The sequence below is a fragment of the Balaenoptera musculus genome, chromosome 17, assembly GCF_009873245.2.
Source record: "Balaenoptera musculus isolate JJ_BM4_2016_0621 chromosome 17, mBalMus1.pri.v3, whole genome shotgun sequence".
NCBI classification, from domain to species: Eukaryota; Metazoa; Chordata; class Mammalia; order Artiodactyla; family Balaenopteridae; genus Balaenoptera; species Balaenoptera musculus.
In genome coordinates this window covers 15,712,104-15,731,851 of record NC_045801.1, presented here as the reverse complement: position 1 = coordinate 15,731,851, position 19,748 = coordinate 15,712,104, and the positions used below count along the sequence as shown (strand labels likewise).

Below are 19,748 nucleotides of genomic sequence, written 5' to 3'. Positions count from 1 at the left end.
AGTACAGCAGGGGGTGAGTGATGGTGATAATAGTAGTGGTGGGGATTGAAATCGTGGCCCCTGTTCTATGGTAGGAGCCCTTGAGTTTCAGCATTCTGAAAAAATGTCGGTTAATGGAAGGAGGATCTGCTCAGAGAAATTCATGTTCTTGGTGATTCCAGCTGGGACACTTGGTTTTGATGGAACGAAGACCTTAAGTCTTGATATTTTTGAACTTGGTAAAGTTGAGGAAGCTTATAGACTCAAAGCAGTACCAGAATCACATAGACACCAATTGACTCAGCTTCCAAGGTCTTCAACCTAAGTCTGCCTTCCCTTATCCCAGGTATGAATTGAGAGTAACCATCTGGAACACGGAAGATGTCCTTTTAGAGGATGAGAATATCTTCACAGGACAAAAATCAAGTGATATTTATGTTAAAGGGTAAGATCATCAGCAAACTCCATACCCCCTTTCCTTCTCCTCTTCACCTCTTTAACCCCTAACCGAACTATGCCTCATGGAAGATATTCTATGCTCGTCTCACAAAAGGAGTCCATCTTACTCACCTTGTTAGATAAGGTCACTTTCTTTGTCAAATATTTGCCTTATTTGGTCATTTCGCTAAGAATGATTATCCCATGAAATATTTTTGTGAGGAAATCTTATATAAACGTCTCTTTCAGTTAAATATTGGATGCCTAAACTTTTTGAATGACATTCAAAATACCTTTACACCAGAAGGAAGTAGAGAGCTGTAGTGCTATTGATGAAAGATGAAGTGTTAAGAAGATTATAAGCCTAATACAAAAGCTAAACTTTATACCTTCCCGTTTGCTAGTTTTACCAACCTAGGACTCAGGAAACTAAATATTTTGTATCTCTCTCTTACATCTTGGCTATAACGCAAATGTCTTTGGAGGTTTCCTTTTCGCCCCTAATCAGGGAGGGAGATGAAGTGGTAGAGAATCAGAAACAATGTGACTTAAACGTGTACCCTCAGATAAAACTCATCTCAGAAACAGTAAATTCATCTCAGCCTTATTTTGGTATCTCTTTGTCTTCCCCCAACAAGAAACCCCCTTCCTCATTGACGCTCCCATTTCTAGTACACTATTAAGTCTTGTTCATTTTACTCCCAAAACAGCTGTCAGCACTGTCCATTCTCTTCATCTCACCACATCACCATCATCCTCTTTTCCTCCATCATTTCCTGCTGGGGTCACTGAAATACCAATACTATCTGAATTGGTCTCTCCCTATTCAGCCTTGCCTCCAATAATCTGTTCTCTATTGTTGAAACATGAGTTATCTTTTCAAAACACAATCTGAGCACATCAGTCCTGTACTTAAAACCCTTTAATGACATCCTATTTTCTCTGGACAAAGATCCAAATCCCTCATATGTCCTAAAATATCACCCATGACTAGACTTTGCCTGTGTCTCCAGACTCATCTCACTGGATCAGTACTCCCCCTTGCCTTCCGCTCTCTAGTCACACTGAGCTTCTTTCCCTTTTTAGAATGTGTCCTCACCTCTTCTTCCATAGGGCCTTTGCACACCCCTCACTGGTGACTTTTGCCATCCTACCCATCTCCCTCCATCCCCTTCCCTCCATGACTGTAGCTCCATGAAGGCAAGAACCATCTCTGTTTGCTCCCTATCACTCCCCTAGCATCTAGCTCACTCCTTGCCTCATAAGAGATACCACACATATATTGGTTGACCGAGCACCATCTTTAGCTAAATAATTGTGCCCATACCCCGAGTGGTACCACCCCTCTGGGAATAGAAGGGTCTTTACCCTCCCCTGCCCCAGGGTGGGTTGGGGTGGAGGGAGGGATGTCTGCTTTCAGAAAGCAAATGGTTTGGCATTATCAATTAGTTTGAATTAAAAGTACCTTTTTTCTCAAGAATTAATTAGCTGTGGATAAAGTACTAGGGGAAAAGGTATTCACTGTAGCTTACTTTATACTTGGCATGAAGGAGAAAGACCAGATAATACTAAGAGGAAATAACATAATAGATCATTTGGAGTACACAAAGCACTGTACATATAATATCTCATATAATTCCTCTGAATTTCTATGAACTAGATATTGTCATTGCTTCTATTTTCCAGATGAAACAAAGGCACAGAGAGGTTAGATAATTTACCTATGTAATGTAGCAATGTAATGTAGTGGGTGCAGAAATGGTACACGTTATAAAGAGGTAGCCCAAGGTGAGAGGAAACTCAGATTACACTTTCATTTCACATTTCCTGACTTTTCCCTTTTTATTGCGTGTGGCTTCAGATCTACCCAAGAACTGAAGACAATTCCCCAACCTGACTTAGACCGAGAGTCTTGTTTCAGTTTCCGACCCTTTGATCCTTATTTATCTCTTTCGGATTCAATGGAAACTTTCATCTAAATCTAACTATATCATAATTTTAAAACCATGGATCTGTGACCACAATGAAACTAGTTAAATCACTCTTGATTATACTGATGCCTGAATAATGTGCTCTGAGTGTTTAATTCTTTTTCTGTCTTTATTCAGGTGGTTAAAGGGTTTGGAAGATGACAAGCAGGAAACAGACGTGCATTACAACTCTCTGACTGGAGAGGGGAACTTCAACTGGCGCTTTCTATTTCCATTTCAGTATCTCCCAGCGGAGAAGCAAATGGTCATTACCAAGAGGGAGAACATCTTTTCCTTAGAGAAGATGGAGTGTAAGACGCCAGCTGTGTTGGTGCTTCAGGTTTGGGATTTTGAAAGGCTGTCTTCAGATGATTTTCTGGGTAAGCCAGAGGCTTCATCAAGCTCATATTAATGTTGAGGGTTTTGTCCCAGCTTTTGGAGAACTTAGTCTGAGTTAGCTCCAAGGATAGTAATTTCAATGCTATTTAATAATTTTGATAGCAAAATATTGAAACACTCCAAATAGCCCTTAATAGGGGATTGACTCAATAAGTTACAGTGTATCCCTATGGTGGAAGATACATATTCAAATTGACCTTTGCTTTACTACTAAGAAGCTATTAAGTTTTGAGCTAATTACTGGTCTCCTCTGTACCTCAGTTTTCCTCAGTTGTAAAATGGGGTAATAATATTACAACCTCAGAGGGGAGCTGTAAATGTGATAATATAATTTAAAAACAAAGTACAGTGCTTCATACATAGTAAGCATTCAATAAGTGATAACCCTGCAGCCATTAAAATATTAGAATATTTAATGAGTTGGATGGTTGTGCAGGGTGCATTAAGTGAAGAAATAGTGTATAGGAAAAAATCCCCTTTCGGTAAAAAATACGTTTAGTTTTATAGGAGAAAGAGATAGAGATAGCCAAAGAGACAGAAAGACTGATATAAGGATATGAACTAATAAGGAGGACAGTCGTCAACTTTTGGGAGGTAGAAAAATAATAGAAAAAAAGATTTCTATTTTTTGCTAAGGTGCATGCTCTAAATGTTCACAGTTAACATATATCACTTTCGAAATAAGGAAAGGTTATTAAGGAGAGAGAAATATAACATTCTCGTGGCATTATCTTACTCTGGCTTATATTCACTCATTGAAAATACATTGTTGAAAACTAGTGAATACAACAAAAAAGAAGCAGACTCACAGATGATAAGAGAACAAACTAGTGGTTACCAGTGGGGAGAAGGACGGGGAGAGAGGCAATATAGGGGTGGGGAGAGGGAGGTACAAACTATTGGGTGTAAGATAGGGTCAAGGATGTATTGTACAACGCAGGGAATATAGCCACTATTTTGTAATAACTGTAAATGGAAAGTAACCTTTAAAATGTATAAAAAATTTTCAACAAGAGAAAACATTGTTGAGAGCCCACGAAGATACTGGAGAGTAGCTACCAAGACAGTAAGACTTAGTCCCCAACCTGCAGTTTAGTGGACTCAGAGAGGGAGGTATGGTCGGGGGAGGAGGTTCCTATAGGCTTATGTGCTAAGGCAGGGAACAGCTCAAAGGACAGCCACGTAATCCAGATCACACCCAGGGAGCAGAGAAGAGGCCCAGCAGGTGACACCGGAAACTAAGGCTTGAAAGTTACATATGGTAGCTCTGCCCTTGTCTTCTACCTGCTGCCATATTACTAATGCTTTAAATGCACCAAACATGTCTTGGTCATATTTGTGCCCTCAATACCTGGCACATGCTGTGGATCCCATGTGGTCCTGACTGAATGACCAGTGAGTGGGTGGATGAATGAGTGGGTGAATGAGGATGATGATGGATTTTCAAGCCCTTCTATAACTGTTAAGGGCATCTCTTCACAGGCTCCCTGGAAATGAACCTCAATAGTTTTCCCCGAGCAGCTAAGTCTGCCAAAGACTGCGGTCTCACCAAGTTTGAAAATGCAAGTGAGGAGAGCAAGATTTCCATATTCCAGCAAAAGCGTGTGCGGGGCTGGTGGCCTTTCGCTAAAAGCAAAGAACTCACGGTAAGTGCCAGCTGTAGGAGATGGGGGGAGGGTGGAGCAGGCAGGGGACCTCATGCTCTTTCAATGAGTCATTTTGTAAACTTCAAGTCAAGTGCCCTAAAATGACATAGAGCCCTTCAGAGCAAAGGTTCTGTTGAGAAGCGAGAATTTTGGAAAATTTATAAATGCATTGCGCCTTCCATATTTCAGCATGCTTGATTTAATGGTGATCTATATCAGGCTCGGTTTCTATCTTCTTGCCTTGAGCATATGCCCCGGCATTAATTTTTTTTCAACATTTCTTGAAATCACGCATAAAGTCCTGACTAATGTACAATTTTAATACAACTGCTTCATCCCTTCACCCTCAAAATGTGAAACTCCATTTAAAAAGTGATCCATCCTTTTAAAACTTGCTCGAGAGGACGCTAGCAGAAAGAAGAGCCATTTACCCCTGTCCTTGCCTGGCCAACTTGGTCCATACTGTGTGACACGTGCTGTAGGAACTCGGACCTTTCACACATAGTAGGAAGAAAGCTTCTCTTGCCCTTTCTTTCAGCCCCCTCCTCACTCCCCTGTAAGGGAGGGTGGAGAGCTTAAGTGCTCGGTGAAGGTGAGAAAAGGGACCGGGCCAGCATCGGGGGCCTATTTTCATTGTTGTCCTCCTCTCGGGGTGAGCACGCTCTCCCCTCTGCTCCTAGTGCCCAGCGGCAAAAGCAAACGCAAGTCACGACCTTTCAGGTAGCAGGTCTGCATAGAGCCCGATTGCTCACTCTCTCTTTGTTCTACGGGCTCAACGGGTACAAGACAAGGATTTCTTCGAACTTAACTGGGAGCTGCTGACCTGACTCCATGGTGTCCAGTTTTAGTATGTTTTCTAGGAGCTTTCTCTTGCCTCCATTCTCAGTCCCATCTGGTGAGATTGGATCAAAAGGACAAGGATCCAAGCAGGCTCCTTCCTCCCAGTCTCCACAAGTATGCGTTGAGGTTTTACTACGTGGCAGCCTCTGTACTCTGTTCCAGGCTTCACGGCTTAGCACATAATAGACGCTCCATCAGTGATTTGATTGATGAATGGATGAGTTCAGAAATGAAGTAAGCATGGCCTCTAATGTCAACCGAGTCCAGTGAGGACAGATGTATCAACAGTACAGTCTGCGTGAAACAGTCAAAGTGAAAATGACACAGGGAAGGAAGAGGGGAGGGGAGGAGCTAATTCCCTCTGAGGATGCTGAGGGGTCAAGCAGGGCAGAGCATGAACTTTTCAAGAACAGAGAATGATGAAAGGCATTTTCTAGATGAAGAAAAGGGGGATGTCTACTCCAAGTAGAGGAACCATGATGAGTGCAGCCTGGAGTCATGAAATATCCCCATGGGGACAGCTAACTGCCCACTGGTCAGAGTTGTCAGAATGTAATATGAGGTCAGGAAATGGGGAATGCCAAGTCCTGAAATCCAAATTCTTATCTTTTGACATAATTCCTTTTCCTATGAAACAAACGGCAGTGATTATGTATGTATTACATAATGGCAGTCATCTATTATATTTTTATAGCCCTGCAGAGTTTGCCAAATATGTTCAGTTCCCTTCTGTTATTTCATTTGATCCTAATTGACTCTTTATTTTCCATGTAACTTATTTCTTCATTTCATTCAACAAATATTTATTGAGCATCTATTAAAGGATAGGCCCTGAGAATAATATAGTCCAATGTCAAAGACAGACACACAAGGGTAAATAGATGAACACACAAATGCACAGCGAGTCACCCACAGGCACACCAAGAAAGCAAATTCTTTTTTTTTTTTTTTAAGAGAAAAAAGTGAATTTTATTTGAGCCAAACTGAGGATTGTAATGTGAGAGACCGACCCTCAGGAAGCTCTGAGAATTGCTCTGCCTAGCAAATTCTTAAAACAAGGGCTGGGAAGTGCTGAGTTAAGGCATTTCCAAGGCAGATATTCCCACCCCATACAGTGATTAGAGGCCTTTCTGTGACTGTGAACCTTTACACTTGAGGCCTAAAGAATGAAAAGTAGTGAGCCATAGGGAAAAAAATGGAAGTGCGTTTGTCACCAAGCAAACACCACAGGCAAAGGCCCTGAGGTCAGAATGAGTTCAGTAAAAAACAAACAAACAAAACAAAATAAATGAATAAACCAAAGAAAACTAAAACAAACATGTATATATGGAACAGAGTAGTAGTTACAAGAGGAGAAGTGGCAGGGGGGGAGTGCAAACTGGGTAAAGGGGGTCAACTGTAGGGTGGTAAATGGGAAATAAATTTTTGGCGGTGAGCATGCTGGCATGTATTCAGAAGTAGAAATATAATGTGGTATACATTAAACATATAATGTTATAGATCAGTGTCACCGCAATAAAAATTTTTAAATAAAAATTTAAGAAAGAGAGAGAGAAAAAAAAAGAATGAGTTCAGTGCATAGGAGGAACTAAAATACAAACAAGCAAAACCTCGCACAACTGGAGCAGGGTGAAGAGAGGGTGATGCCAATGAAGTGGAGAGGAAACCAGAGCTGGATTGTGCAGCCCTCAGACGCCATGTTGAAGAGTTTATGGATTTCGGTCTCAGATCAACAGGAAGCCAGTGAATGGTTTCCCGCAGGGAGGTGAGGGGTCTGGTTCACACAGGAAACAGTCCCTCGCTGCGCCGGGGACAATGGGCGGGAGAGGCTCACAAGCGGAGAAAGAGAAGTAGGCGGAGACGTAGGAAGAACGTGATGAAAATGTGCCGAGACATGAACCCAGAGAGGAGAGTCTTTTGCGGACAGTTGGGTCTTTGTGTCGAATGCTCCTGGGCGGTTGCATAAGAAGCGGAGAAGTGTCGATTGGGTTTAACAGCGTGGAGGTCACTGGCGACCTTGAATTAATTAATTAATTTATTTATTTATTAAAATTAATTAATTTCTAACTGAAGTACAGTTGATATACAATAGTATATAAGTTACAGGTGTACAATAGAGTGATTCACAGTTTTTAAAGGTTATATTCCATTTACAGTTATTATAAAATATTGGCTATATTCCCCGTGTTGTACAATTTTATCCTTGTAGCTTATTTTGTACATAATGATTTGTACCTCTCCTGGCGACCTTTTTAAAAAGCAGTGTTGTGAAAGTTCATAGCAACATTATTCATAATAGCCCCAAAGTGGAACCATCCAAATGTCCATCAGCTGATGAATGGATAAACAAAATGTGGTATGTTAACCGAAATTTCAGAACCAGAGACCTTATTGAAGTAAAGAGGTGCTTACTTGGGGTTTGTTAGGACCATAGCCTGGGAGACACAGATTCAAGAAGCATTTGAATTGTGTTCTGTTGGACTACAAAATGGGGGATGCTTATAAAGCAAAACAGGGCAAGGTTACACAAGTTGCTTGTCAAGAACTAGGATTGGAGCTGGCAAGAAGTAAGGGTGCTTATTAAACAAGAATTGGTTGGTGTTCAAAATGATTACATTGTTGCAAAAGGGTGGGGGAAACTTTGAAACTACAAGGTTGCAGGGAGCAGCTGCTAGCAGATACTGTTTTGAAGATGGCCAGTAGTGTCCTAGAATTTGATACAGTTCAGAAAATTCAAGTTCTCAGTGATTTACGAACACGTCTGCAACTGCATCCACAGTGGTCACCTGGCTCCATTTTGTTATTTATTTATTTATTTAGCTGCACTGCGCAGCATGTGGGATCTTTGTTCTGTCACCAGGGATCAAACCCCGGTCCCCTGCGTTGGAAACACCGAGTCTTAACCGCTGGACCACCAGGGAGGTCCCACCTGGCTCCATTTTGGATGCCTGAACCGTAGTTACTCCATTTTGGTTTTTAAATGGCTTTAAATATGTCATCAGGTATATCCATACAGTGGAATAGAATTCAGCCATAAAAAGGAATAAAGTGCTGATAGACGCTCCAACAATAGACTGCTAGTTATATCTCCCGCAGAAACTGGGTTATTTGGGGTTAACAAAGAATTGCAGTTTGAGGTCTGCAACCGTGGCTAGCCATGTGCAAATCCCCAGCAAAAATGGAAAGAACTCTTTTATAGAGGAGGAAAGGAAGTTGGGAGTGCTATAGTTAACAGAGCCCATGGCTTTTCATCGACTGAGCCATGACTGTCTCTCATTGGCTGAGCTCTTGCCAGGTGAGAAGAGAAAGTCTTTCTTCTCCCTATTAGGCTCTGCTATCAACATAGGGCATGAGAGCTCCCCTTTCTGGTCTCTCAACTCTATTTTAATTGAGGTTTCTGTTTATTAATTGTTACAGTTTCCGTGTCTGTAAAATGAGTAGTTTGGACGGGGTGCCTCCAAGGTGTGTTTCCAGCAAAGACATTCTCTAATTCCCACTCTGCATGAACTCGCCTCCCGTGCCTTGAAGCCAGCAGTCAGAAGATCATTGTCCTCTTATTCCAATTACCAGCAGCCAGGAGGGATTTGTTTATGGGCACTGCCACCTGCCAGGCTTATTTTTAAAGCTGCTTATCTGTACACCCAAGCAGTGTAATTTAGACATTTGGATCACACAGCTCCTAGTGTGGAATATGGATAGTAAGTGAAAAACAGCTCCAAGTGGAATTGCAAAAGAATGGGTACCCTTTGGAGAAGGAAAGCGAATATGTATTGAACATGTTCTTCATGAAACACATTGCATTATGCATTTAATATGCATTATCCTACTAAAAGCAACCTTCAAAGAAATCACTCCTTTAGAAGATGGAGATCAGGAAGTTTCTTTTACAGGTTAATCTCGCAAGTCTACAGTTAGGCAGCCCAGGTAAGTCCCAAGAGCATAACAACTAAAACTACCTCCAGTTTAGTGTGGAAAAACAATTGTCAGCATTTACTATGGCCATGTACACTAGGAGCTAAAGGTTCAATGATCAATAAGACACGTTTCTGCCATCCAGAAGTTCACAGCTTAGCTGAGGCAGCTGGTAGACAAGACAAATCATCTAAATAGTATGTGGCAAATTCAGATTCTCCAGGAGCGGACGAGGGGAGGTATTTTCATGTGAAGATCATTTTTAAGACAAAGTATATTATATGCATTTATAGGAAATTTGAAAGACACAAAAATGTGGAAAGGAAGAAATAGCGCCCCTATGCACATCACCCAAAGAAAACTATTGCTAACATTTTGGTTATTCCCAACATGCATAGATTTTGGTTAATTTTATATAATAGTGATCATTCTATGTTAAAAATAATGCCTTGTTCATTTTGCTTTACTCAGTGTTACAATGAGCATTCCCCTACATTTTATTATGAATATTATTAATTCTTTGTATTCTCAAAATAGAAATGCTACGGTTTAATCATGTGTTTTTTCCTTAACATACATGCATTAAAAAAATTTAAGCATGCAGAAAAGTTGAAAGAATAGGACAATGATCAACCATATACCCACCGCCTAGATTTAATATTTGTAGACATTTTGATATATTTATTTTGTCTGTATATGTGAATAAATGGATATAGTATACACACACACACACACACACACACACACACACACACTGGCTGAACCATTTAAGAGTCAGCTGTAGACATTCTGACACTTTACCCCTAAAGACTTCCTACGCATCTCCTGAGAATATGGATATCCTCCTACACAACATCTCATTGTGAAAAATAGGACGACTTGAACATCCAAAAGAATAATGACTATGCTTTGTGCATTAAAGGTTTATCTGAGTTTTGAATTATTTCCTTAATTAGCTACCCAGAAATGGAATTCACAGGTCCAGAGTATGACTATATACTGTAATGCACATACACTCACACATACATATATATGTGTACAGATACATATATGTGTGTGTATATATATATATGTATATGTATGTATGTATGTATGTGTGTGTGTATATTCCTCTTCCTAAAGGATTTACCAGTACACATTCCCACCATTAATGTATGAGAATGCCTCATCTCATAGGAGTGACAGTTGTGTTTAATAAGCAATAATTATTGCTGAAGAAGGCATGTCCAACCTGAACACAATCACTTCTCAGCCTCCCCCAGCGTCCACCCTCCAGGCCCAGTGAAGTTTGAAGCCCATAGACAATGGATGCGATACAACAAATCTAGTCTTTTTAGGACCTTTCCTTATCATGTTCTTCCATCCATAGATGTCATTAGGTTAATAGATAGTCTCTCACACTGTCCATTTTTTCTAGCTCTGATTTAAAATTACATTTGGAGGATATTATTAGCTTAAGACCTCTGCCTGGTACTTGGTTGAATGCTGATGATTGAAATAGGACATGGAACCCTCTGTGTGGAGAGATATGGAATGAGGAGCAGCGTTTATCAGACCATGTCAGTAAACACCTTCCCCTGCTGCCTCTGGGATACCAGATAAATGCTTTGTGACCACGCAGGCAGGGCAGTGAAGCAGGGACAAGGCTCTTCCTGATATTAACTGACAACTTCTATGCCTGGGGCAGAATTAATTTCATATTCTCTGCCTCCTTTTTTTCTTTGCATTTTTTTTTCCTGTGGGAATATGGATCCTTGGGACTTCTCTGGGAGTTTGCTGAATGGGCAGAATATATTTCTCATTAAATTATGTGTTTCTGTCCATAAAATAGTGTTGAAGGTAACAATGATTTTTTAAGTGTTTACTATTCACCAGGCACTGGGTTGAGCACTTTATATGTGTTGTATCATTTATTTTTCAAAGCAATCTAATGGGGTACATGCTATTAACATCCCAGATCAGTGAGACTCAGAGAGGGCACGTAACTCACCCAAGGTCACACAGCTAGTAAGTGGTAGAGCCCGATTTCAGATGCAAATTTGTCTGCACCAAATCGTACCCACTCAATTCCTATGCTATGCTATGCTATACTATTCCTTAAGCTACCCAAGGCAAGTCATTAGATGGAAGTCAAAAACATGTTCTTTTTTTTCTTTTTAAAACCAATTTATTAAAATATAATATACTTACATACAGAAACGAGTAACATATATTACAGAAAAGTGTGCCAATCATGAATTTTCACACACTGAACACTCCTATCGGCACCTAGACGAAGAAGCAGAACCTCTCCAGTGACCCAGACCCCTCCTGCCCTTGTCCTGACCACTCTCCTGACCTCCAACCTCATCATTTGATCATGTCTATTTCCTTCTTTAGCTAAATGAAAGCACACATCATGTATTCTTTTGTGTTTGGCTTCTTTTGTGCAACAATGTTTCTATATAGCAAGTGTGTTTTTCAACATTTTATTTGAAACATCAAAAATACATTCTAATGCTGGAGCCATGGCAATGACTGTGAGGCCTCTCTTGAACATTTCAGAAAAGGTATATTGAGTCACTGTTAAATAAATAGGCTGCTTCTTTTTTTTCCACAAAAAGGGGCCCCTTGGACACATAAAATAGCAGAGGATGGGACTTGGTATCAGAGGACCTGGGTACAAATCTTAGTTTTACAACACAAGTTAGCAAACATCATCAAGCCTTCGTTTCCTGGGCTGTAAAATGGGAATAAAAATGTCATTTGTTTTGCCAAGCTGTCAAATGGTTTAAATGGAGTAATGTCTTCACATACCACCATGCAAGTTATACAGCACTATGGCTGAGCTTATTGTTAGGCAATGAAGACACCTATGATCCTTTCACTCTCGTCCTAACTTGTTCTCTGTTGATTTTTGTCCTCTCTTCCAAACATTTTGGAGCCCAGCAATTGGTTAGTGACTCTTAAACTCTATCAAGTATAGAGGAGTTGGATGAGGCTCTCAGCGTATAAATATATTGCTCAGTGGAGCTCATCATCTCTGAGAAACATCTGGAAATAAGCCCTTTTGGCAGATTGGAAGCCCCTCTGCCATGAGTTGTGGGCTGGATTCTTGGGTTTCTTCCAGCCGTGAAATCTTGCAGGGGCACCGTGGGCTCTAACTCTGCCTTTCATGAAACCTAGAAGTTAGAGCCAAGTTGCTTTAAAGAGCTTCTGGCCATTTGATAGATGAGGAAACTAAGACCCAAGAAGACAAATGCTTTTAGGTGGCAATGATGAAGACAGTCATAGAATCATCTCATGTTAGAGCTGGGAAGGTCTCATAAAACTTCTAGTCCAATTATCTGGCAGTTGGGAGGCAGCCTGCTATAATGGAGAGAGCATGAGCTTTGGAATCTTACAGACCTTGGTTCAAATTCCAGTTGGTTAACTTATTGCCTGTGTGACCTTGGGAAAGTTATTTGACTTTTATGGCTTCGTGTCTCTATCAATATAAAGGAGACCTACTTTGCTAGTCACTGTAATAAATAGATGATAGATGATAGGTAGATAGTTAGATAGATGATAGATAGATAGATAGATAGATAGATAGATAGATAGATAGATAGATGATAGCTAAAAAGAACAAACCTGGGACAAAACAGGCATTCAATAAAGCATTGCAATTACAGTTAGAGTTACATTACTATTGCTCTACTGTTGATAGATATGATAGAATGGATAGAAGCTTTATATTCTTTCTTTCCTGGTTTTCAAATACTTCCTGAGTGCCTTATGTGCAAGTCATTGCCGATGGAGCCGAAATTTCTCAAAAGGAACGAGAGAGTACATATATACATATTTTAAAGGAATATTTCTGGATCATAGGAATTTAATGCCTTCTGAGTTGGGTCATGGTACTAGTCTAAAGAATGGATGAGACCACCTAGATTTGAACTCATGACTTCACTTGTAATAAAAGCCCACTGTGCTTCTTTACTAATTCAGACAGCCATGACTCTGCCTCTCTTCTCCAGCTTCAAACTCACCCCAAATACTCTACTTTAATTTCTCCCATGATTACATTTTCATGGCTGCCAGCAACTAAACTTGCTTGTTAAGAAGCCCTGGCTTTTTCAGAGAGTGTAGGTAAATTAACACAAGACCATTGGTTCATCAGAATCTTAGACCTTTTTACTGGGGTAGGAAATCAACCATGCCTCTGAAGTCAGGTAATGCCCCATCCACATGGGATTCAGAAAGACAAGCTTTAACAGCAATCATAGGGGCTAAAATACTTTGGTGATGCTGCAGTCTCCAGCCACGTCTGTGTCCCTCCTATCACCTTGAATCTTGATCCACAAAACCAAAGGAGGCAGGAGAGAGGGTCCCCTCCACCAAGAACGGGAGCTCCAGGAGATCAAGGGTCCTATTTTTCTTAATCACTAAGCCCCAGGGCCTAGAACAGTACCTGGCATACAGGGGTTCCCCAAAAGTAATGAATGAACAAGAAAGGATGACTCCTACCTTTTGCAGACATCCTGTCTCATCCTTTGATAACCCAAGACTTACATCTCTGCCACTATCTTTGGCACAATGCTCTGAAGAAGCATATGACTCATAATTTTCAAACCAAAGAGGCTGTTTCTTACTGAGGGAAGAGAAGGGGAGAGAGAGTGCTAGAATAAAAGGATAATTCTAAAACACTTAGAGGGGACAACAAAAACAAGGAAGGATGACAGAAAAGCCTTTTGGCAAATGTAGGTCCATACCCACCCATCTCCTCTTGAGAGTCATTGACAGAGAAGAAAGACGGTAGCAGATTCAAAAGGGTTCTGTCAGTCAAGTAATTAGTCCCCTTCTTAATTCTTATTTTCTATAATTCATATTACTTCTGCAGATATTAACTGATTACAAGTGAAATAGTCCATGTGACTGAGCATATACGTGTCTATGTGTACATCTGGGACCCCGTCTTCTCACAAAACTCAAGAGTAACCTCGTTCCAGGGCTTTTATTGTCCATCATAAAAATGGCTTCTCCCAGGACCGAAAAGAAAATATTTCCTCAAAATAAAGCAGCAGGATAGTCAAAATCCTTCCTGACATTCTCCCACATGATAACACTTCTTCTAGAAGGTTGGCGTTGCCCCCAGCAGTTCTTTGTGACTAGAAACTGAGAGTTTGTCTTTGTGCAGGGCAAGGTTGAAGCTGAGTTCCACCTCGTTACGGCAGAAGAAGCTGAGAAAAATCCTGTTGGAAAAGCCCGAAAGGAGCCAGAGCCCCTGGCCAAGCCCAAGTGAGTGAAGTCACGGGGTGGGGACATCAGAAATGGGAAAGACCCTCTGAGGTCCCCATATCAGAGGATGAAAACATTTCTCCAGAACATCCCGCTGGGAGAATTGAGAAGGAGTTAATAGGTACCATCCAATCAGTGTAGCTTTTTGTTTCTATAATTGAAAAGTATTCCAAAAACATTACAGAATGTTTGGCAAATGGACAGGACACTTTTCCATAGAACTACCACATAGGCACTTCCAGAATAATTTCATATATTTTTTTCTACTATTTTTTTCATGGGGATATGTTTCACATGAATTTTTTCCTACTATTTCTCTAATTATGCATACAAAATTATCTTCATATTTCACTTATCCTTTGCTGAAAAATTTTGCTTTGTTGCCATAGTTGTCATAATTAGGATTTTTAAATGGCTGTGGAATAGTCCATAGACTTGATACCCATAATTGAGTTGGTTGCCACCCCATAACTGGATGTTTAATTTACTTCTACCTTTTTTCCATTATTATAATATGATAAAAATGTTTCCCCTTTATAAATTATCACCTTAAAATAAATTTCCAGAAGTAGAATTACTAGCAGCAAGTGTTACCCTATTCAATTGAAACCATGGTTATATATCAATTAAAAAGTAAACATATATAGATATGAAATGTGTACACAAAATATTCTTTCAAATTGTATTTGTCCTACCCCTCCCTGGACTCCAAGTGTCTCATGATTAGTAGGTGGTCCCTTCTCTGTCATAGTGTTAGGAACATAACTGGTGCTTCATTAATTCAAAATTATTTATTCAACTCCTACAATGTGTACCTACTAAAAAAAAACACTTTGAAGAACACCAAAGAAATATAAGATATAAACTCTGCCTTCCAGAAGCTTTCAGTCTGTTTAGAGAGAACACACAGGTTCATAAAACAGTCATCAGAGTGTGGAAGACATATGTTAGGTTCAAACAGTGGGTAAGTCAAGCCATGAGTGAGGCAGGAATTCAGAATGAGGGGAATTATTGTGGACTGGGGTAGTCAGGAAGGGCTTCATGGAAGAGGCAGGGCTTGAGCTGGTCAGGGTGGGACAGACAGAGGGCCCTCAGTTCTCTGGCTGGGTCCTAACCAAACTCTTGCCCTCCTCCAGACCAACTTTTAAAATGATGAGGAATCATTATCACCCAAAATGTTAGCTGGCTTCTGCTTCAAGGCAACATGGTCTTCTCCCATTCTCGGGCCTCTCTTTGTGGGCCCCTGGAAATTGGAAGTCAGAGATCCTTCCTGAGGTCTTGAGACTCCTATGTGTTGACAACATGGCCCCTTCCCTGATCTTCTCTTGCTTCCTTCTCAGCCGCCCAGACACCTCCTTCTCCTGGTTTGTGACCCCCTTCAAGTGCCTGTACCACCTCATCTGGAGGAATTACAAGAAGTACATCATCATCGGTTTCATTCTGATCGTCCTCATCATCTTCCTGGTCCTCTTCATCTATACCTTGCCAGGAGCCATCAGCCGAAGGATCGTTGTGGGCTCGTCGTAGAGGGTCATGGAGGACCCAGACCTTCCCTTTCTACTACTCCTCTCTTCTTCCTCATCTGTAAATGGATAAGAATGTATGATCTGTGCAGGCACTGTGCCGGCTGCTAAGGGGATAAACCCAGAGGGCCCAAGAGCCACTCCCTATGTCTAAGGACAGATCAGCTCTTCTTGGAGGAGATGGGAGAGGAATAGTCCTGCCCTACCCCAACCCTTGCCACTACCTTTCCAATTTAAAAGCCTTAAGTCATGGTTTTGCCCATGGGCAGGATGAAATAATGGCTCCTTTACCCCATAGTAATCAATGGTGACCTCAAATTGACTTAGGAAAATATTTTCTAGATCACTAAGTAAGGAATGTGTTTCATGGATGAGGTTTAGGAAAAAGCACAACATACATTTATGGTGACGTTGAAAAGGAAAAGAACAGCATTACTTTAGGACAGATTTGGAAGGAAGGTATTATACTTTCTTCTGGATTCTGGACAGTAAAACGATAAGTCAGGTCAACAAAACAACGCCCAATGTTCAAATCCACAAGAAATACAAGCTAAAAATTGAAAATTCTTCTAAGTTAAATAGAGCTCATCAAATTTACTTTTATGTCAAAAGATGTTGGAATGCTGAAAAGCCTTTAGCAAAAGTATTTGAAACACTTTCAGATCAGATGGTATCATAAGAAATGTGCGAGAAGAAGGGGTAAGCAAGAATAATTTAGGAATCAGCTCTGTCTGGTGTTCTACACATAGGTTATCACTCATGGCCTGTCTTGTGTATAAAAAAATAAATTAAAATAATGTTCTAGGCCTAATTGTGCAGCCCTGACCCTAAAGATATTACGCTTAAGAATTAAAAAGATTTTGAAGCAGAAACCCCATTTCCCAAGAAGTTGTCATGAGTCCGTACTTGTGTTCTTAAATGGGATTAATTTAAATCTATTCATTTGATGGATTAGAGTTGTTCTTGCTGCTTAAATTTGGTTCAGAGTCGTTTTGTTTTGTTTTGTTTTTTTAACAGCATTTGAATCTTTCCTCCCAAACCAACTAAGCAAAACATAATTAATACCAGCAACAACACCAAGCAACTCACAGGACATGATATCCAATTCTGTGTCTCCAGTAGTTGAAACAGTTGGTGCCTTTCTTGCTCTTTTCCCTCAAAAATACACATAAATGGAAATTGAGATTGACTTCACAGCTGGGGAATTTATTCATTCAACAGCTAATTATTGAGTTCCATCCTTGTTCCAACTGCTGTGATTAACTCTAGGGACTCAAAAGTACACAATCAGATAAACTAAATCTTTGCTCTAAAGGAGCATAGGGTTTGATAGATAGAAGATATTAATCAAATAATCACACACAGATAAATACAGACTGATGGATCGAATAGGGGCAAAGTACTGGGAGCAGAAAGACCATCTTAAGGAGGACCCGTAGCCAGTCTGGCAGTCAGGAAGGCTTCCTAGGGAAGTAATGACTGAAGGGAGATAAAAGGTAAGGAAGAAAGATGGAGAGGAAGAAGAGCACTCTAGACAGAGGAAAATAGCGTGTGCAAAGGCCCTGAGGTGGGAGGGAGTGAGGCACATGAAGGGGTCTAAAAGACGGTGGGTACCAAGTGAGAGGCAAAGGACCCTGAGATGGGGCTGGAAAGTCATCTAAGGGCCCACACACTTAAGGGCTTCAGTCTTCATTTTAAGGGAAGTGGATAGCAAAGGATTTTTAAGCAATAGAAAAGAATGACTAGATTTTTATTCCACATGGAGAACAGATTGGAGGTACTGCAGTCCTTCCCACAAGAGAGGATGATTATTTTCACTCAGTAATTGTGGCAGAGGAGGGAAGAGGAGGGATCAGAGATGATCTCTCTAAGGCTCCAGGGTGGTCTAATGGGGAATTGGGGGTCTAGTATTGACTCTACTTTATAAAAGCTGTGTGACCTAAGGCAGCTAACTTCATATCTCTGATCTATACTTTCCTTGTCTATCACATAAGGAAGTTCATATATACTGTGATGAAAAGACTATGGCATATTCTGGGGCAAAATGAGCGTTGATGGGTCTGTAGCATGGAGTGGGATGGACTGTACTCAGAGTCAGATTATGAATGGCTTTGAATGCCAAGCCAAGAAGGTTGGACTTTATGCAGCAGAAAGTGGGGGCCCCTGGAAGAATTTAAACAGAAAAGTGGCAAGAACCAGTCTAGGTATTGGAGAAGTTGCTCTGCCTGCAGTGCATGATGGATTGATGAAGATGAGATCCAGAGGCCAGGGACATTTTAGGAAGCAGTAGTCAAAACCCTGGTGGGAGATGAGGACCTGTGTCAGGGCCACAGCCATGGAGATGGAGAGGAAGAGCAGATTCTGGAACCTTGGCGAGGTTCCCCAACCTTCACCCCCATCTCTGGCACCCAAGATGCCTGCCAGAGAGGACAGGGAAATTTGAATCCTGACTGTGTCATTTCTACCTGGGCAGGTCACAATCTCTGAGTCTTAACTTTTTCATCTGAAAAAAAGGAATTATTACCTACTTGGCAAGAGTCGTGTAGATCGTAGAAAAAGTATGTAAAATGTGTAGCTTGTGCCTGGCATGAAGCCAGTCCTCAAAGGATAGTAGCTAGTGTCATAAGTATCATTTCTACAGGTGGAATCAGCAGTATGTGGAGTCTAGTTGTATCTAGAAGTGAGGAAAGATGATCAGACCTATGTTTTAGAAATGTTCTGGCACATGGACAAAGAAACTTTCAACCAATAATACTCCCAAGTGTATTTATTTTGTATTGATTCTGTAACAGACTACAACAAGCCCAGTGGATTAGAACAACACAAATGTATCATACAGTTCTGTAGGCCAGAAGTTCATCACAGACCTCACTGAGCTAAAATCAAGATATCAGCAGACCTACCTTCCCTCCTGGAAGCCCTAGGGGAGGATCTGTTTTTTTGCCTTTTCCAGTTTCTAGAGGCTGCCTGCATTCCTTGGCTTGTGGCCCCTTCCTCCATCTTCAAAGCCAGCAAGTTTACATCCCTCTGTGCCTTTCTTTTGTAGTCACACCTCTCTCTGACTATAGCCGGAAATGTTCTTGCTTTTAAGGACCCATGTGAGTACACTGGACCCACCCAGATAATCCAGGATAATCTCCCTACCTCAAGGTCCTTAACTTAATCACATCTGCAAAGACCCTATTGCCATGTAAAGTAACATATGCACAGGTTCTGGGGATTAGGACATGGAATTTTTTAGCAGAGGGAAGCATTATTCTACTACATCGAATATCACCCCAGCATTTTAATTCAGCCCAATTTGAAAGCCACTTCAGCAGAGCTTTGAAAGTCGGTGGGATGATTATGGTGTATGAAGTAAGGAGGCTCCACAGACGCTTTTCTCTCTGGAACAAGATGTTTCCATTTGTTGTTCAGCCTCTCAAGCAACGATTGTCTCAGGAAAAAAAGGAAGGATCGTTCAGTCCTTCCCTGACTCATTAAAATCCTCTCAAGCACAATGGATGAGGTGTGTTCGGAGCTGGTTATGAAAGGACTCTGCCACTTCCTCTCACATTTCTGCTTCAGGAGTTTTCAAATAAGCCTCTTAAATTCAGCTTTCCTTTAACACATCAGTAGTTCCTTCCAATTCAGGAGAAAACCTGTGTCTCTCCTCTCCCTAGTTTATAAAGGGCAATCTGAGAAACGAGCACTCTATTTTTCACTGAATTGTTGTACTAGTGGAAAGAAAAATGGGCTTTGGAGACTGAGATAAAAGCACTGAAACTTGGGTGTAGACACTA

General features: G+C 40.9%; 1 protein-coding gene across 1 annotated transcript in view; it reads left to right on the top strand.

Moving 5' to 3' along the window:
- Positions 1-16,933, top strand: part of FER1L6 (fer-1 like family member 6) — a 124,496-nt gene extending 107,563 nt beyond the window's left edge. The window contains exons 37-41 of the mRNA XM_036829851.1: positions 326-424; positions 2,526-2,767; positions 4,269-4,432; positions 14,343-14,443; positions 15,784-16,933. Coding sequence (XP_036685746.1) covers positions 326-424; positions 2,526-2,767; positions 4,269-4,432; positions 14,343-14,443; positions 15,784-15,970 — 793 coding nt within the window. The 3' untranslated portion in view covers positions 15,971-16,933. The remainder of the gene's footprint in view (positions 1-325; positions 425-2,525; positions 2,768-4,268; positions 4,433-14,342; positions 14,444-15,783) is intronic.
- The last annotated feature ends 2,815 nt before the right edge of the window (positions 16,934-19,748 follow it).